This window comes from Euprymna scolopes, chromosome 38, assembly GCF_053919585.1.
Source record: "Euprymna scolopes isolate OS-2025 chromosome 38, ASM5391958v1, whole genome shotgun sequence".
Lineage (NCBI taxonomy): Eukaryota > Metazoa > Mollusca > Cephalopoda > Sepiida > Sepiolidae > Euprymna > Euprymna scolopes.
Window position 1 is genome coordinate 22,037,967 of NC_136519.1, and position 15,951 is coordinate 22,053,917.

A 15,951-nucleotide genomic window follows, 5' to 3' on the forward strand; every position below is an offset into this window, starting at 1 on the left:
TCAGTAAATCTTGCATAAATTAATACACAAGATTTTATTAATCTTTAAATGCAACCTACATAGTGACAAATGCAGTAATAATCCTGACGACGTAAACAGCACTCTTTTTTATATCATCTTAGTTAAACTCGGATGAGTAAGTAGGTAAACTCGAATGAGTAAGTAGGTAAACTCGTTTGAGTAAGTAGGTAAACTCGTTTGAGTAAGTAGGTAAACTCGGTTGAGTAAGTAGGTAAACTCGGTTGAGTAAGTAGGTAGACTCGGTTGAGTAAGTAGGTTAAATCCATTGAGTAAGTAGGTAAAATTTATTAAGTAAGTAAATAAACTAGGTAAAATCAATTGAGTCAGTAGGTAAAATCAATTGAGTAAGTAGGTAAAATCAATTGATTAAATAGGTAAAATCAATTAAGTAGGTAAAATCAATTAAGTAGTTAAAATCAATTGAGTAGGTAAAATAGATTAAGTAGGTAAAATCAATTAAGTAGTTAAAATCAATTGAGTAGGTAAAATAGATTAAGTAGGTAAAATCAATTGAGTAGGTAAAATAGATTAAGTAGGTAAAATCCATTGAGCCAGTAGATAAAATCAATTTAGTAAGTAAATCAATTGATTAAATAGGTTAAATTAGTGAAGTAGGTAAAATCCATTGAGTAGGTAAACTCAATTGAGTAAGTAGGTAAAATGAATTGAGTAAGTAGGTAAAATGAATTAATTAGGTATAATAAATTGAGTAAGTAGGTAAAATCCATTGAGTAGGAAAAATCAATTGAGTCATTAGGTAAAATCAATAAGTATGTAAAATCCATTGAGTCAGTATGTTAAATCAATTGATTAAATAGGTAAAATCAATTGAGTAGGTAAAATAAATTAAGTAGGTAAAATCCATTGACCTATTATTATAGGTAATCCATTGAGCCAGTGGATAAAATCAATTAAGTAAAATCAATTGATTAAAAAGGTTAAATTAAATAAGTAGGTATAATCCATTGAGTAAGTAGGTAAAATCAATTGAATAAGTTTATAAAATCAATTGAGTAAGTAGGTAAAATGAATTAAGTAGGTAAAATCCATTGAGTAAGTAGGTAAAATCCATTGAGTAAGTAGGTAAAATCCATTGAGTAAGTAGGTAAAATCAATTGAGTAAGTAGGTAAAATCAATTGAGTAAGTAGGTAAAATCAATTGAGTAAGTAGGTAAAATCAATTGAGTAAGTAGGTAAAATCAATTGAGTAAGTAGGTAAAATAAATTGAGTTAGTAGGTAGAATCCATTGAGTAAGTAGGTAAAATCCATTGAGTCGGTAAAATCAATTAAGTAGATAAAATCTATTCAGTAAGTTGGTAAAATCAATTGAGTAAGTAGGTAAAATCAATTGAGTAAGTAGGTAAAATCAATTGAGTAAGTAGGTAAAATCAATTAAGTAGATAAAATTTTAACAACGCACATTAACAAAAGAGCCTAAATAGCACTTTTCTGGGGTTGTAACATCAGACCTATCCGAGAAACATACCTGGTCTGTCCCTGATCTTGTTTAATGAATCCCTGTCTTCTATGTCAGTGGATCATTGAGGTCGTCTTCCATGTCAGTGGATCATTGAGGTCGTCTTCCATGTCAGTGGATCATTGAGGTCGTCTTCCATGTCAGTGGATTATGGAGGCCGTCTTCCGTGTCAGTGAATTATGGAGGTCGTCTTCCGTGTCAGTGAATTATGGAGGTCGTCTTCTGTGCCTATGTATTTTTGAGGTGGTCTTCCAAGTCTGTTGATTATCGAGGTATTTCCACAGTGCCAGCGGATTTATCAATATTATCTGAACATACTAGTATATAATAAAGTGTCAGTAAATCTTGCATAAATTAATACACAAGATTTTATTAATCTTTAAATGCAACCTGTGTAGTGACAAATGCAACCTACGTAGTGACAAATGCAACCTACGTAGTGACAAATGCAGTAATAATCCTGACGACGTAAACAGCACTCTTTTTTATATCATCTTAAAAAAAACGTAGTCTTTATTTGTTTGCAAGTAAGGTAGATAACTTTTATTATATTCTTCAATCAAAAATATCATACCCCCCCCAATCCTCCGAGCTAATTCTTTTTTCTGTGATTATTTATCATGTGAATGGAATCTCCAATCTTGTTTACGTCTGATAGGCGATTTTCTAAAGTTAGAGACAGTGTTAACTGTATTATCGTTTAAAAAATCAACAAAAATTCGATATAAGTTTAAAAAAATAACATGTAAAGTCATATAGTCATTTTAAAGATTAAAAACCTGTAAAGAATTTTTAATTATCCGTAGTAGGAGTACAGATAAAATGGAAAACCTTAATCCGCAGAGTTTCGAAAAATGAAATTCTTCTCATCAGAGGAAAGAGGTCTGCAAAACATCCAATAAATTTTGCAGTTCAATGCATCAAAAGAAACTGCAAATATGAAATTAATCATTTTTGCTTAAAAACAATTTTTAACAGTTTTTGAGAGTTCATAATGATTATGAATACAGGAACAAAGAGACAAGTTGAAGTATAAAACGATATGGTAAAATTCATAAAGTAAGTAGATAAAATCAATTGAATGAGTAGGTAAAATCCATTGAGTCAATAGGTAAAATCCATTGAGTAAGTAGGTAAAATCAATTGAGTAGGTAAAATCCATTGAGTTAGTAGGTAAAATCAATTGAGTAGGTAAAATCCATTAAAATCCATTTAGTAAGTAGGTAAAATCCATTAAGAAGGTAAAATCAATTGAGTAAGTAGGTAAAATCAATTGAGTAAGTAGGTAAAATCAATTGAGTAAGTAGGTAAAGTCAATTGAGTAAGTAGGTAACGTCAATTGAGTAAGTAGGTAAAGTCAATTGAGTAAGTAGGTAAAATCAATTGAGTAAGTAGGTAAAATCAATTGAGTAAGTAGGTAAAATCAATTGAGTAAGTAGGTAAAATCAATTGAGTAAGTAGGTGAAATAAATTGAGTAAGTAGGTGAAATAAATTGAGTAAGTAGGTTAAATCCATTGAGTAAGTAGGTGAAATCCATTTAGTAAGTAGGTGAAATCCATTTAGTAAGTAGGTAAAATCAATTAAATAGGTAAAATCAATTCAGTAGGTGAAATCATTTGAGTTAGTAGGTAAATCAATTAAGTAGGTGAAATCAATGGAGTAAGTAGGTAAAATCAATTAAGTAGGTAAAATCACTTAAGTAATTAAAATCAATTCAGTAGGTAAAATCAATTAAGTAGGTAACATCCATTGAGCCAGCAGGTAAAATCCATTGAGCCAGTAGATAAAATCAATTAAGTAAGTAAAATGAATTGATAAAATAGGTTAAATTAATTAAGTAGGTAAAATAAATTGAGAAACTAGGTAAAATAAATTGAGAAACTAGGTAAAATAAATTCAGAAACTAGGTAAAATATATTGAGTAAGTAGGTAAAATAAATTGAGTAGGTAAAATCCATGTAGTCAGTAGGTAAGATCAATTGAGTAAGTAGGTAAAATCAATTGAGTAAGTAGGTAAAATAAATTGAGTAACTAGGTAAAATCCATTGAGTAAGTAGGTAAAATAAATTGAGTAAGTAGGTAAAATCCATTGAGTAAGTAGGCAAAATCCATTGAGTAAGTAGGTAAAATCAATTAAGTAGATAAAATAAATTAAGTAGGTAAAATCAATTAAGTAGGTAAAATCAATTAAGTAGGTAAAACCAGTTAAGTAGGTAAAACCAATTAAGTAGGTGAAACCAATTAAGTAGGTAAAATCAATTAAGTAAGTAGGTAAAATCAATTAAGTAAGTAGGTAAAATCAATTAAGTAAGTAGGTAAAATCAATTAAGTAAGTAGGTAAAATCAATTAAGTAAGTAGGTAAAATCAATTAAGTAAGTAGGTAAAATCAATTAAGTAAGTAGGTAAAATCAATTGAGTAAGTAGGTAAAATCCATTGAGTTAGTAGGTAAGATACACTTTAACAGAAGATACACTTTAACAGCAGATACATTTTAACAAGGGATACATTTTAACAAGGGATACATTTAACCGACAGATACATTTAATCGACAGATACATTTAAACACCGGATACATTTTAACAATGCACATTAACAAAAGAGCCTTAATAGCACTTTTCTGGGGTTGTAACATCAGACCTATCTGAGAAACATACCTGGTCTGTCCCTGATCTTGTTTAATGAATCCCTGTCTTCTATGTCAGTGGATCATTGAGGTTGTCTTCCATGTCAGTGGATCATTGAGGTCGTCTTCCATGTCAGTGGATCATTGAGGTCCTCTTCCATGTCAGTGGATCATTGAGGTCGTCTTCCATGTCAGTGGATCATTGAGGTCATCTTCCATGTCAGTGGATCATTGAGGTCGTCTTCCATGTCAGTGGATCATTGAGGTCGTCTTCCATGTCAGTGGATCATTGAGGTCGTCTTCCATGTCAGTGGATTATGGAGGTCGTCTTCCGTGTCAGTGAATTATGGAGGTCGTCTTCTGATGTATTTTTGAGGTGGTCTTCCATGTCTGTTGATTATCGAGGTATTTCCACAGTGCCAGCGGATTTATCAATATTATCTGAACATACTAGTATATAATAAAGTGTCAGTAAATCTTGCATAAATTAGTACACAAGATTTTATTAATCTTTAAATGCAACCTGTGTAGTGACAAATGCAACCTACGTAGTGACAAATGCAACCTACGTAGTGACAAATGCAACCTACGTAGTGACAAATGCAACCTACGTAGTTACAAATGCAGTAATAATCCTGACGACGTAAACAGCACTCTTTTTTATATCATCTTAAAAAAAAACGTAGTCTTTATTTGTTTGCAAGTAAGGTAGATAACTTTTATTATATTCTTCAATCAAAAATATCATACCCCCCCCAATCCTCCGTGCTAATTCTTTTTTTCTGTGATTATTTATCATGTGAATGGCGTCTCCAATCTTGTTTACGTCCGATAGGCGATTTTCTAAAGTTAGAGACAGTGTTAACTGTATTATCGTTTAAAAAATCAACAAAAATTCGATATAAGTTTAAAAAAATAACATGTAAAGTCATATAGTCATTTTAAAGATTAAAAACCTGTAAAGAATGTTTAATTATCCGTAGTAGGAGTACAGATAAAATGGAAAACCTTAATCCGCAGAGGTTCGAAAAATGAAATTCTTCTCATCAGAGGAAAGAGGTCTGCAAAACATCCAATAAATTTTGCAGTTCAATGCATCAAAAGAAACTGCAAATATGAAATTAATCATTTTTGCTTAAAAACAATTTTTAACAGTTTTTGAGAGTTTATAAAGTTTCATAATGATTATGAATACAGGAACGAAGAGACAAGTTGAAGTATAAAACGATATGGTAAGATTCAGAAAGTAAGTAGGTAAACTCGATTGAGTAAGTAGTTAAACTCCGTTGAGTAAGTAGGTAAAATCCATTAAATAGGTAAAATCAATTGAGTAAGTAGGTAAAATCAATTGAGTATGTAGGTAAAATAGTAGGTTAAATCAATTGAGTAGGTAAAATCAATTGAGTGAGTAGGTAAAATCAATTAAGTAGGTAATTTCCATTAAGTAGGTGAAATCAATTGAGTAAGTAGGTAAAATCCATTATGTAGGTAAAATCCATTGAGTCTGTAGGTAAAATCCATTGAGTCTGTAGGCAAAATCAATTAAGTAGGTAAAATCAATTTAGTAGGTAAAATCAATTATGTAGGTAAAATCCACCGAGTAAGTAGGTAAAGTCAAGTGAGTAAGTAGGTAAATCAATTGAGTAAGTAGGGTAAATCAATTATGTAGGTAAAATCCACTGAGTAAGTAGGTAAAGTCAAGTGAGTAAGTAGGTAAAGTCAATTGAGTAAGTAGGTAAAGTCAATTGAGTAAGTAGGTAAAGTCAATTGAGTAAGTAGGTAAAGTCAATTAACTAGGTAAAATCCATTGAGTGAGTAGGTAAAATCCATTGAGTGAATAGGTAAAATTAATTAAGTAGGTAAGCTTGTTGCTGGATCTCAATATTTTGATCCGAGAGAGAGAGAGACTTAGGTGTCGTACAAAGCTATGACTCTGTAACATCATATGTGTATAGATACTCCCTCAGGCATTTTTCTATAAAAATGGTCCTTTGGTGATGGAAAAGTTGTGACGTTGGAGGCTTGAAATGCTGGACCCATGTAATAATTGATCTCAATGACCGTCTTCAGTGTTATGCCTGCTTGAGCATGTGAAGTCACCAGTGGGACTAAAGAAAAAGTCAGTTTTGGGCTCATGGACTTTAAGTGTCTGAGGGAGTGGCACTCGTCTGACAAGACGTTGCAATCGTCACCATATATATATATATATATATATATATATTAAAAATTTGACTCATGTCCAGGTAACCTACATCTAAAATTTCAAGTATTTAGACCCAAAATTGGCGGAAGAGTTTAGTAGAGTCTGCAAAAGTCAACTCTTTAAACTTTAACCTCTTGGCAGCCAACTTTTAGCCCAAAAACTGATTAAAAAGCTTGCTGCATGTCTTAATATCCTTTATGTAAAATTTCAAATGTTTAGACCCAAAATCAGCTAAATAGTTTGCTAGAAACCGCAACGGTCAAATCTTTTGAACTTTGACCCCTCGGCAGCCAAATTTTCGGTCAAAAACCGATTAAAAAAGCTTGCCTTATGTCTGAATACACTTTATGTAAAATTCAAATGTTTAGACCAAAAATTGTCTGAGAGGTCAAATTTTTATTATCTTTGACTACAATTTTAACCCCCTCAACATTCATTGTTTTGGGCTCAAATCAAGTTAAAAAGTTTGATCCATGTCCAAGGAACATACATCTAAATTCAAGTGTTTAGACTCAAAATTGGCAGAGGAGTTTGGAGGAGTTTTCAAAGGTCAAATCGTTGAACTTTGAGCCCTTGACAGCCAAATTTCTGGCTGAGAGCTGATTAAAAAGATTTTTCTAAATCTCAATACCCCTTATGTTAAATCTCGAGTCTGTAGACTGAAAATTGACAGAATAGTTTGGTAGGGAAATGTACACAGACAGACAGACACACACACACACACACACAGTTAATTTCACTTTTATAGATATATAGATAACAGTAAATGTATGTGTGTTTCTGTGTGAAAATATTTAACTGACAAACTATTAAACTACTGGTCACATAACACTGAAATAAACAGGAAATATTAATCATACAGCAAGGACGGTTTATAATGAGCAAAATCTTTGTTTGGATGAATGAATTATGTGTTGTTGAATGAATATGTTGGCAAGTTGGAATGCAAAACGTTCATTTCAACTTGCCGACATATTTCTACTCCATTTTAAATCTTATTTATCTGACGATGACTGAAATTGAGAATAAAAAATATTGGAATTTTTTTTTTTTTTTACAAGGTGGTCACAACTTATCAAGGCCCGGAAGCCACTCATGGATAAGGGTTATTGTAAGTAGAGTACGTTAGTGTGGGTATTTTAGAGTGTCTACTTAAGGGGGCGGTTCATCAGGAATTTGTTTACGTTGGACTTGAAGACATCCAAGTTGTAGTCAGGAGGGAAGCAGGCAGACGGAACAGAGTTCCACAGGTGTGCAGTTCTAAGAAAGAAGCTTTGTTCATGGAATCTACGTTTTGATTTAGGCATAGATAAAGATTGGGGAAAGTTTTTGACAGTGGATTCAGCTGGACGGGTGTTTTTTGTAAAAGATTGGCGAGGGGGAACCAGAGATTGGAGTTCAGACGAGCACCTGCCATGGAAATAACGATAAAACAAAGATAGGCTTGCAGCGTCGCTTCTGTGGGAGAGAGGTTGCAGGGTAGAGAAAAGGGCATCCCCCACTAAGCCACAAAGTCTATTTTGTACTCTGTCAAGGCAGGATAGGCTGTTTTTAGCAGCTCCTGCCCAGATATGGCAGCAGTATTCCATCCTTGGACGTACTTGGCTTTTATATAGATAGAGAATTGCATCAGTAGTGAGATATCTTCTGGAGCGGTAGAAGGATCCCACCATCTTTCCAGCGACCTTGGCAACAGACTTGATGTACGTGTTCCATTTCAAATCAGGAGTGAAGGTCAAGCCCAGAAGCTTGTCAAAACATGGGGCTTCTCCTAAACGAGAGCCATCCATTTCAATTGATGCCAAATGGGGATCAGAGCGTTGATGATGTAAAGATAGGAGTTTGGTTTTAGAGGTATCGGTATCGTAAAAAATTGTGCATATTCTTTGATGCTAAAAATTACTTTACATTGTATTTTTTTAAATTTATTTTTTAAACTTAATTTTCCATTGCTGTTAATAATAATAATAAAATAACATTTATTGATTTCAGAAGACACCTAGTATAACTATATATTTAGAGGTTTTAAAATAATCTAGATTGAGGGGTGGCAGGAATTTTGGAATTGTTCCATAGCTAAATAATAATAATTTTCTTTTTAGCATTACCGTTGATGTAATCATTATTACTATTATCTACATATTAATATGATAGCGTGTGTATGTTATTTATTTTATGTGTCACGTTTACATCCAAGTGACTGTCATTTAATTGTTATGAATTTCCATTTCTTGTAATATATAACTTTACCAAGAATTTTTAAGTTTTGGTTTCAGTTATAGCTGATGACATTCCAGTAATCTATTTTTTTTATGAAGAATTTTATGAAGAATTCTTCATAAGTTTTGATTTCGGTTTTGATTATAGCTGGAGTAACTAAAGTTTTATATATATATATATATATATATATATATATATATATATATATATATATATATATATATATATATATATATATACGTTTTATTTTTTATTACCGTATCTTTCTGTTACAATACATTATTGTTTCAGCTACCCGGCCGTTTTTTGGCCGTCTGTAGCTTCCTCAGACTTTTACAGAAATGTTCGTTGTTATGGGGATGAAAGAGTGAAAGAGTGAACAGGGGATATATATGACGAGATTCAAAATTGGGGCCCACGGTAATGAGCCTAACCTCTTTATCCGCTGGTCCATTATATAAAAGTCATTTTGTGTGTATGCGCGCGCGCGTGTGTGTGAATTCCTTCCTCATAGGTTCCAAAACGGCTGAGCCTATTTTTTTTCAAATTTCACACAAAGCTAATTTATATGTCTGCCAGTGTTCTTAGATATGTTTTGCACAGAAATTCATCTGGTAAGTATCGAAAAACGAAAAAAAAAAATATCCGATCTTAAAAATAGACTGTGTTCTCTTATAGATAAAAAGAAGAATTTTTACAGGGGAATATTTTACGTTACACCGGTATAACCTTGCCCAGTGTAACATATAAAATTCCCCAGTAAAAGTACTTTTTTTATATATAGGAAAAGAGATCTTACTTTTTAAGATCGTCAAGCCCAAATATCAGCTGACATGATATTGTAAACAAACACAGACGGAATTTGATGAACGACGTTATCATTATTATTATTATTATTTTTTAGTGTTATTTTTTTGCTTTCAAATTAGTCCACCGGGCAAATTATTCCTCGTAATATATAATCATAGAGTATTGATTCTATAATAATACATACACAATCTGCATAAATTATCATGTTTAAGCGTATTGCACAACTGGGCAACACCGGGTGGCTAGCTAGTAAATAATGTTGTAAAGCAATTTATTTATGCACTTCTATCCATTCTCTCTCTCTCTCTCTCTCTCTCTCTCTCTATATATATATATATATATATATATATATATATATATATATATATATATATATCTGTGTGTGTTTGCTGTGATAAGTAAAAGGCTTTTTTAATGATAGAGCCGTTTCCCCCAGTCCTGGAGGTATTTTGCACATTCTGATATCATGTCTGAAATAACATCTCCCCAACGTAAAGATGGTTTCTTTTGTCATTTTCTCCAGTGTGTTTTTTTTTTGTTTGTTTGTTTGTTTTTTTTTCAAATCAAGTCTTAATCTTCGACTTTCGTTCACCTCATTTTCTTATTTTATTTATTTATTTATTCACTAGCAAGGAGACTCGAGGTTACCCGGGATTGGATGATGATTAATGAATGTTTCACACTCCCATATTTTTTATTGCCATCAAAATTGGTGAAATTGCCTATTTTTCAATCAAATCGATTGATTGCCATTGCAATACACCAGGAGGAAGCATCACATGCCTCCCCACAGTGACTTAGTCCACAACCATTGTCATCTACATTGCACTGTAGAGAACCCACTGTTGATTTTATAAAATTATTTTTTCTATATAATGGTTTGAATTAAAGTTTAAAATGCACAAGTCAAATATGATACTTCAGTTGTGCTCTAAACAGAAACATTCATTTTGAACGCGCTCCTGTCGTATCAAAGAACTTACTGTTGATTTTATGTATCAAGCTTCGACTTAATAAAACTTCTTAAATACACTTGTAATGTTAGGCTGTGTAAGGTGTTAACTTTGGTCAAACTCGCCTGTTCCTTCTTTCATCATATTTTTTTTATTATCAACACTTATCAAAGATATTCTGATACAAAACCTATCTAAGAACACTGCCAGGCACATAAAGTACCTTTGTGTGAAATTTCATCAAAATCGGCTCAGCCGTTTCCAAGTCCACAGAAAACAAACTCACACACGTACAAAGTTTCTTTATATAATACTAGCCTGGGTGCCCGGCGTTACCCAGGTGTTTGGATGTATGTGTTGAGCAAAAATGAAAAAAATGGTAGTAGGCAGACAGGCTTCAACCCGTACCGCAAAGGAGGAAAAGAACGTGGAAAAAAAAGGTGACATCTTTGCTGTTGCGTCCATCACCAAACCAGAAGTGACATAGGTTTGAATTAAGCCTAGACAATCGAAAAGAGGGGATGACTTTCGAAAATATTGATGACAAAAGCAACCTCTCTCAGTTGAGGGTGAAGGAATTAATGTTTTTGGTTAATTTTTCGATATTTGTCATCTGAAGGGTCGAGCTTCAAAACGATACCGATTTTATGAAAATTTTTCATCTCTGTCAAAAGTTTTAGGCAGACATACAAACATACATACATACAAACATTTAAACAGACAGGTAAGATTTATATTATAGATGTAGATAGTAATAAATAGTATTAAAAAAATATATTAATATGTATTAATAAGTAGTCATATATAATGATAAAGTAGTAAGATTGTATATCTATAAACAAAATCAGTTTAAGAGTCCTAAAATTTATGCTATGATTGTCCACAAGACATACAAACATACATACATTTAAACAGACAGGTGAGATTTACAATATAGATTAAAGATAGAGATTCTTACTCTTATTCAGTCCAAGCAAAGCATGTTGCTATTTGGACATAAGAGGCTGCTAATTGGGATCGTGTTTACAAGCGATTATGTTGAAAGTCTTCAGTGAAATGTTTGAGTTACATTTAAACTTTTGCATTTTTTTAATTTGTTTTGATTCTCATTTGAAATCTTTTCACCTTGTTTTCTTTTCACATTGTTTTTGGGGATGGATATTTTTTTTTTGTGCTTTTTAACATTAAAAAAATTCTTTCCTTAACTTTTTCGGAGGGAAAATTAGCATTGACACTTTTATTTTGATATTTGTAAACCTTATATTTTTATGACATCTATTTTTTTTCTTATAATATTTTTTAACTTTTTTATTATTATTTTTACATTTTTTCATTGCATTTCTTTTTTTTTTTTTTTATTGATTTTGATATTTCATCTTTAGAAATTTTATTTTTTTTACTCCTGACATCTTTTTCATTTCTGATTATATTTGTGCCTTTTTTCTTATGTCATTTTACTTTTTTATTCGTGACATCTTTTTCATTTTTTTACATATTTTTGTGCTTTTTTTCCTTATGTCATTTTACTTTTTTATTCGTGACATCTTTTTCATTTTTACCTATTTTTGTTCCTTTTTTCCGTTTTTACTCATGACATCTTTTTCATTTCTACCTATTTTTGTGCTTTTTTAATGTCATTTTACTTTTATATTCATGGCATCTTTTTTGTTTTTCTACCTATTTTGTGCCTTTTATGTCATTTTACTTTTTACTTCCAACGTCTTTTTCATTTCTACCTATTTTTGTGCTTTTTTTTCTTATATCATTTTACTTTTTTATTCATGGCATCTTTTTCGTTTTCTGCCTATTTTTGTGCCTTTTATGTCATTTTACTTTTTACTTCTTACATCTTTTTCATTTCTACCTATCTTTGTGCCTTTTTTATGTCATTTTAATTTTTACTTCTGCTTGACATCTTTTTCATTTCTACCTATCTTTGTACCTTTTTTTATGTCATTTTAATTTTTACTTCTGCTTGACATCTTTTTCATTTCTACCTATATTTGTGCCTTTTTTTCCTTGTCATTTTACTTTTTTTACTTTTGACATTTTTCTTTCCATTTTTACCTACTTTTGTGCCCTTTATTTTTTTACTCATGACAGCTTTTTCATTTCTGCCTATTTTTTTTTTTGTCTTTTTTCCTTATGTCATTTTAATTTTTTTATCTGTCTTTTCAGATTTAAAAAGAGAAGCAAGTATTTGCCATATGTTAAAGCATTCACACATTGTGGAACTGCTGGATACGTATAGTTCAGATGGGATGCTCTACATGGTTTTTGAATTGTAAGTTTATTTGATTCTTGTCTAGAATCTGTATATGATCAACGCACCTGTGACGAAATGAAAAGATCATATTCCAAAACTCATGTAAATTAATCAAGTAGTTTTATTTAATTAATGAAAATCTCGCAAGTTAGAATAATTATTGCATTATCTCTTTTTCTTTATTTTTTAATTTTTTTTTAAAGATTGTTTTCAAAATGGCTGACAAGACAGCCACTCTTTGGGTACTCATAAAATTTGATTTTCTAATTAAAAAGTGAAACTATTTGATCAATTTATGTGATATTTTTTGTTTCCTCACAGCTACGTACATCATATTGATTCTTCTGTATTTTTGTTTTTTTGATAGAGTAGGCTGCTGTTGGGACGATTGATCGGAATCCGGAATCGGAAAAATCGGAGCTTTTTGGGTTATCGGAATCAGGGAGAATTTGAGCCTATTTTCCGATGCCAAAACCAATTTCTTTAATTATCTGTTTTATTTGATTTTGCTTTTATAAAACATCTTCCACTGCTTGTAGTAATAATAAAAAATAAAATATTAAATATTTATTGATTTAAACTTCCAGTAAGACTAAAATCTTTAGATTACTCCATCAAAAGTGTGTTTTTACGTTTGAGAAAATACATGCACATTTAAGATGTATTTTTACAGTAATTGGGACAAAATAACAGTTTTATAGTAAAATATTTAGAGATTTATAAAGAATCAGAATCGGGAATTTAGTACGGAATCAGTAATTGTAGCAGAATCGGGGGGGGGGGATATTGGAATCGTCCCATCACTAGAGTGGGCATTATGCACAAGAACCGTTTATTCTTTTGATCTTTTTTCCTTATTATTAAACTGATTTGTATTTTTAATTAAAATTTTACTTGATGATTTTCCATAATTTTTGGTGTAGATACCTACCTTTCCTTGATGCATAAGTATTTCAAAGAATTTTTCAAATTTATTTTGAACTGCCATATTTTATCAGTGATTTTAATCTTTATTTTTGTACCATTTGGATTCTTTCGACAATTGTTCTCATCTCGAGTGTTATTTTCACAATATTTCGATCAATGTAACTTCTGACCTTCCTCAGAACTTGGGGAATTTTTCTGTCAAACCCAGGAATCTGCACAGAATCCTGCAAGGACCCGTAGCATGAAATATTAGGTTGATGCAAAAATAATGTTGTTTTTTGACGTGTATATACATGTATATATCTGATAAAAACGACATTATTTTTGCACCAACCAAATACTTTGTAAAATTCAGTTGTAAAAGTTACTCTTCTGAAGGTTATGGTTAGTGCGGGCGGCATTCAAAATGCAACTACGAATTACTTAGGACTTCTACCCAGTTATGGCTGATGGAACTAAGAGGAAGCTGCACTTGTAGATTAAATAAAGAGTTCTGTATGAAATTCTGTGCAGATTCCTGAGCTCAGCAGAAAGATTCTTGAGTTCAACAAGATACACCTGAGGAAAGTCGGAGGTTACATCAACCAAAGTGTTGTAAAAATTAAACTCAAGATGATAAAAGTAATCCAGAGAATGTAAATAATACGAACTGTCAATCTTCTTTTCAAAAATGCAGGAAGGTAGTTTTTGTTTGTTTGCATGTAAGGTAGATAACTTTTATTATATTCTTAATCTAAAATAATATACGGCGTAATCACGTTGACACACTGGGTTCCGCTGGATCACTAAAGTTAAGCAATGTTGAACCTGGTCAGTACTAAATGGGTGATCATTTGGGACTTCCAGGTGCTGTATGTACTCTCTGCTTATCTCAACATTGTTTCCAGTCGTCCTGGAATTATCCTTGCCATTGGATTTGAACTGCTGATTCAGAAGAGGTATGGATGGGATTGCACAACCTTTGCCTCACAATTACATGCGCAGCTGCTCCTACAGGGGTATCCTTTGTCTTGAAAATAATATTTAGTCCCCTATTCTCACCCCCATCCTTGCTGATTATATTTTTTCTGTGATTATTAATTTTGTCAAATCTGGAATTTAGACAAATAGTTTTGGAACCTATAATTGTTTCGTATTATTTGGATTCATCGGACTACTGTTCTCATCTTGAGTGTGATTTTCACAACGTTTCGATCGATGTAACCTCCGACCTTCTTCAGGTGTATTTTGTCGAACTAGAAATATTTCTGTTGAACTCGGGAATTTGGACGGAATTTCGAGCAGAACCTTTTATTTATTCATGGGGGTAGCATGCTCTTGTTCTGTCAGCCATGACTGGATAGAGGTCATAAGTAATTCGCAATTGTATTTTTCAGTCGCCCACACTGAGGATTGAACCTTTAACCTTCAGGAGAATATCATTTTTTACAATTGATTTTTCCAAGTACTCTAACCCACTGTGCCACTGGTGCTTGCAAAGTTCAACAAGACACACCTGAAGAAGTTTGAAGGTTACATAAACCGAAATGTTATGAAAATGACACTCAAGATGAGAACAGTAGTCCGATGAATCCAAATAATACGAATAACCAATCCTCATCTCAAAAATTCAGAAACGCTAGAATTGTTTGTTTTTAATATTAGTTTTAGTAATATTAACCCGTCTTGACCCCGATTACACACTCGGCATTTCAAGGGTGCTTCATGTTAAATTTTATTCAATTTTGTCTGATTGTTTTGGAGTCTATAAGTAATATAGATGGACAGACAAAATGTGCGTCGTTACATATCATATAAGTATTTTACGTTTCCTATTTTGACACAACACCAAGATGATTAATTCTTTGGTATGACAATTTTGGAATTTCAATATAAATGCATACATCTGTTCTGCACTTTTTAGATAATTCTGCCTTTTTTTTTTGAAAAACAAAAGTACAGAAAAAAAAAAAAATTCTATTTAAATGGGAGCATGGATGTGAGTTCTCAGCTTTTGGGTCAAAACTCGTTTTTTTAATTTATGTAAATTGCTCCAGACAATGCATGAATCTACTTAATGTATTTATTATTTTATCTTTTTATGTATGTTTTTTTTTTTTTTTGCTTATTATATTTTTTTTATTTTTTTAATTTTTCAATTTTTATTTTCATAATTTTTCTCTAATCTTTACTTGTAACCATTACCGGAAATTTTAATTTTAAATTTCATCGTGGTACATATGACTTATGATTAAGAAAATATAACCTGTTATCTACCATATCTCGTATGCATAAGGTTTTTTCAGATTTTATTAATTAAATTAGATACATTCTCATTTATACATTTACTAGCATAGGTGCCCGGCGTTGCCCGGATGTTTGGAAGTGTATCCTGAGCAAAAAAAAAAAAAAAAATGGTCAATTTTTAAAATTTGACCGCTATTATGACCCCTTAACATTTATTGTTT

General features: G+C 31.6%; 1 protein-coding gene across 24 annotated transcripts in view; it reads left to right on the plus strand.

Annotated features, from left to right (window-relative positions):
- Positions 1-15,951, plus strand: part of LOC145263089 (peripheral plasma membrane protein CASK-like) — a 1,377,184-nt gene that overhangs the window by 307,933 nt on the left and 1,053,300 nt on the right. For all 24 annotated transcript variants that reach the window (XM_080119970.1, XM_080119992.1, XM_080119972.1 and 21 more), the window contains one exon: positions 12,490-12,595. In XM_080119970.1, the coding sequence (XP_079976096.1) occupies positions 12,490-12,595 (106 nt within the window). The remainder of the gene's footprint in view (positions 1-12,489; positions 12,596-15,951) is intronic.